The sequence below is a fragment of the Myodes glareolus genome, chromosome 4 (assembly GCF_982192425.1).
Source record: "Myodes glareolus chromosome 4, mMyoGla1.1, whole genome shotgun sequence".
Taxonomy (NCBI): Eukaryota; Metazoa; Chordata; class Mammalia; order Rodentia; family Cricetidae; genus Myodes; species Myodes glareolus.
This window is the reverse complement of record NC_142029.1, coordinates 89624251-89627463: the sequence shown is the minus strand read 5'-3', so window position 1 is coordinate 89627463 and position 3213 is coordinate 89624251. Positions and strand designations below refer to the sequence as shown.

The 3213-nt window shown below is 45.5% G+C and overlaps 1 protein-coding gene across 1 annotated transcript; it reads left to right on the top strand.

The window, feature by feature from the left end:
* The first annotated feature begins 1412 nt into the window (after window positions 1-1412).
* Window positions 1413-2820, top strand: LOC148122378 (prostate and testis expressed protein 14-like). Its single transcript, XM_087905084.1, has 3 exons — window positions 1413-1473; window positions 2135-2248; window positions 2696-2820. Exons 1-3 carry the CDS (start codon window positions 1413-1415, stop codon window positions 2818-2820), a joined length of 300 nt encoding a protein of 99 aa, XP_087761210.1.
* Window positions 2821-3213: the final 393 nt, after the last annotated feature.

Here is a 3213-nt window from a genome sequence, read left to right as displayed (position 1 = left end):
GGACACATGTGCTCCAAGTGCCTGCAGAAAAGATGTGTATGTTTGAAGGACTATTCTGCCAGGGAGAAGACACACTGTCTTCCCTGTCTTTACAATGGGTGTGTAAGCAATTGTGGAAGCTCCAACTTGGGAATGAGGAGAAGGCAGGTTCTGCTTCCTTCTCCAGATCATTGGTGCTTTGGTCCAAGAGTGTGGAGGGAACAGAATTAGGGTACATGGTTCTGGTGGCTGTGGGTCTGACTGAGACAGCCCTCCAGGAGATCACTTCAGTGAATCAGCTCAGATTTATTCCAGAGCATAGGAAGCATATAGGATTGGGGAGCCTGGGGACAAACCCTAATTCTCATTAAGTGGCATGCTCTGATCACAGGCTTCGTATGTGGCAGTGGGGCCCTATAGCAAAGCTCCTGCCATAAGTCTTAGTTACCACGTATGCAGCTGGGCTGGCTTCTAGCAGGAAATGGCACGTTGGGTCACCCTAGAGATAAGTCAGGAATCTGGGCTTAAAGACCGCTTTAAGATATAGTCAGTCCTTCAGGAGCCCATAGATGTTCTCCAGATAAGGGCGGGTTAAGCTCAGGAAGTGTCACTGGGAATGGGGATGGAGTCCCAATAGCTTGAGATTGTAAAAAGCCACCAGACAATGATAGACCGTGACCTCTGGTCAGTGAGGCCTTCCAGCAAAGTTTCCCATCCTTATGGTTCTAGGTAAGCACAGTTTATTTCTGTCTACGAACCTTTTCGGGAGGTTTTTAGAAATCACAAATGATCTCTGTGTACTTTTGGCTTCATCAGTGGTGTTTTAAGTTTCCTGACTCCATCAGTGGGACAGGGAAAGCAGACCCAGAATGAAAGTTTGTATTCCTACCTCACTATCCTTCCATGAACCTATAGTTTTTCTTCTCCTTCTATCTGACCCCCAGGTAGATAATGCACTCTGCAAGGAAGATGAGCCCCAATCTGCAATTTGGGTTTTAGTGATTTATTGAGCAATTAATTATATTCCACTCAAAAAGAGTCAGGGAATTTGAAATCTGGATGTAGAAGCTAAAGGTAACAGTTTCCTTCTATGTGCGGATGTAAGCCTAGGGTGTGTAGCTCCCTGTAGGCTCCTCAGCCTCCCAGTCTCAAAGTTCCTATGTTATCACTATTCATCCCTAATTGATAGTTAGTGAAATACATACATGGACAAGAATGCAGAAGGACCAGAACCATGGGGTAGCGGTGTGAAAATGAGCAGGCATAATAAAGCACATAGGATCCCTGCTTCCCTCAGGCTATCTGCTCAGTCCACTGTCTTGGGATCCCATTGGCTTCCCCTTCTAGCCTGAGCTCTTATATAAGCAAGCACTGCTGAGGCTAGGCCTTGAGTCGAGCTCACTGCTGCTCTCTTACCCTGGGATCCCACTGCCATGGGAAAGCACTTCCTGATGCTCCTGCTGGGCCTCTCCCTAGTGGTGGGCTTCCTGCAAGGTGAGATCCTGGCAGATGGAAGGGGACATTGCTGGTGGGCAGAGATACTGTGGAAGGGCATTGGGTTTGGGAGACCAGGAATAAGATCTAAGACCTGACTTCTTTTATACATGGACCCCACAGCCTTCATATGCATTTCCTCTCCTCTCCATCCTCCCTTCCCTCTGTGGTACACAGTATGGGCTTCTCTTCTTCCTCCTCCTCTTTGTCGTGCCTCTACTCCTGGTGTCCTTTCTTTGGTTGTTTAGTTCACCTCTTCGTTCTTAGCAAACATTCTCATTTCCTCAAATTACCTGTGTATAGGCCTAAAATTGTATTGGAAATGATGTCAGGAAGGTTTATGACAGGATGAAGATAAGAAAGTGATGAGAGTTCTTGTCTGCTCATAGGAGGTAGACTCAAGCTCCCTACGCCAGAGCTTTGATCTTCCTCCTCACAAACCAATCCATTTACAATACCTGAAGTGGATAAACTTGGCTCTTTTCAAATCATTCCTAGGGTCTATGGTCATGGGCTACCCTTTAGAGGTTAGTTCCTCCTACATCCGCTCTTTCCTTTAACTGTTTCATTTTCATTGATGATAGCAATAGGCTTTGTTCCTTGCCTGATGCTTGATGGGGTGCTCTGAATGAACCTCTTATATTTGGTTTTGTCTCTTCAGCTCTGACATGCTTGCAGTGTGACATGCTAAACTCTGATGGAGAGTGTGAGAAAGGAGAGAGCAAGTGTGAGGCTAAAGACGACCAGGAATGTGGCATACTGGTAGTGTCTAAAGGTATGTCAATACTCGGAGGTCTTGGGTGACCTTGTTTGCTGCTCAGGGATGAATCAGCCCTCTTTACACTCCTGAGGACAGAGCAGAGACTGTGGAAGGCTGTGTTTCTATGTAAATTCAGAAGAAGGCTTCTATCTTTACATTTGGTACTGGTTGTCAACCTTTCTTTGCCAGACGAAGATACATTTTTGAGTAGGATCTCTGCATGGTCTTTATAGCGTTCTGGAAAACATATTCAGGGTTGTGAGGATTTGAAGTGAAAAATTCCAGTGAGTAATTTGGGAATGGAAGGCATGTTTGCAAGCCAGATTACAGGTTGATAGGTGATAACTATAATCACCTCAGTGTGGCTGGCATACTGTTCACTGGGGAGCCTAATTCTCTTCATTTCTGAGACTCTGATTTTACAGATAGTTAGGGCTAATCATTGTTATTTTTCTTGTACAGGTAATGAGATCCTCTTTGGGCAACAGGATTGCTCTTCTCATTGCTTAAATAATACTTTCACCAATCATGGCCTCACACTGGACTTTACATGTTGCAACGACCAATCTTTGTGTAATGAGTTTTAGAGGCTGGGCCGTTCCTTGCCCAGGTCTGCTGCAGGTGAGTCCTTATTCCTTCCCTGTGCTCTCAAGGCTCATGACCCTGACCCATCTGTTCCCTGGACTGCCCAAGTCCTGACACCTGCCTGGATCAGCATCAGCTGTTGATGTGTCGATAGTTCAGTTGGGAATAGAGCAATGCTCTCTGCTCCCCATCTCTCAACTGCTTCTGCCTTTCAGATTCTCTTTTCCTTCCTTTTCTTCATCCATCCTTCCATCACTAATGGATATTTGCCAAACTTTCCCCTATTCACATCACCTTTGTTTTTATGAACAGTGGTTTAATATTAGCAAATATCACAGAGCTCACATCCCATTGTGAATCTTCAGGTTAGTGGTGCCTCTTCTGCCACGGTTCTA

Coding starts and splice junctions, on each gene's coding strand:
- LOC148122378 (XM_087905084.1), top strand. CDS start 1,413: ATGGGAAAGCACTTCCTGATGCTCCTGCTGGGCCTCTCCCTAGTGGTG. Junction 1,474..2,134: donor AGTGGTGGGCTTCCTGCAAG/GTGAGATCCTGG, acceptor TTGTCTCTTCAG/CTCTGACATGCTTGCAGTGT. Junction 2,249..2,695: donor CATACTGGTAGTGTCTAAAG/GTATGTCAATAC, acceptor TTTCTTGTACAG/GTAATGAGATCCTCTTTGGG.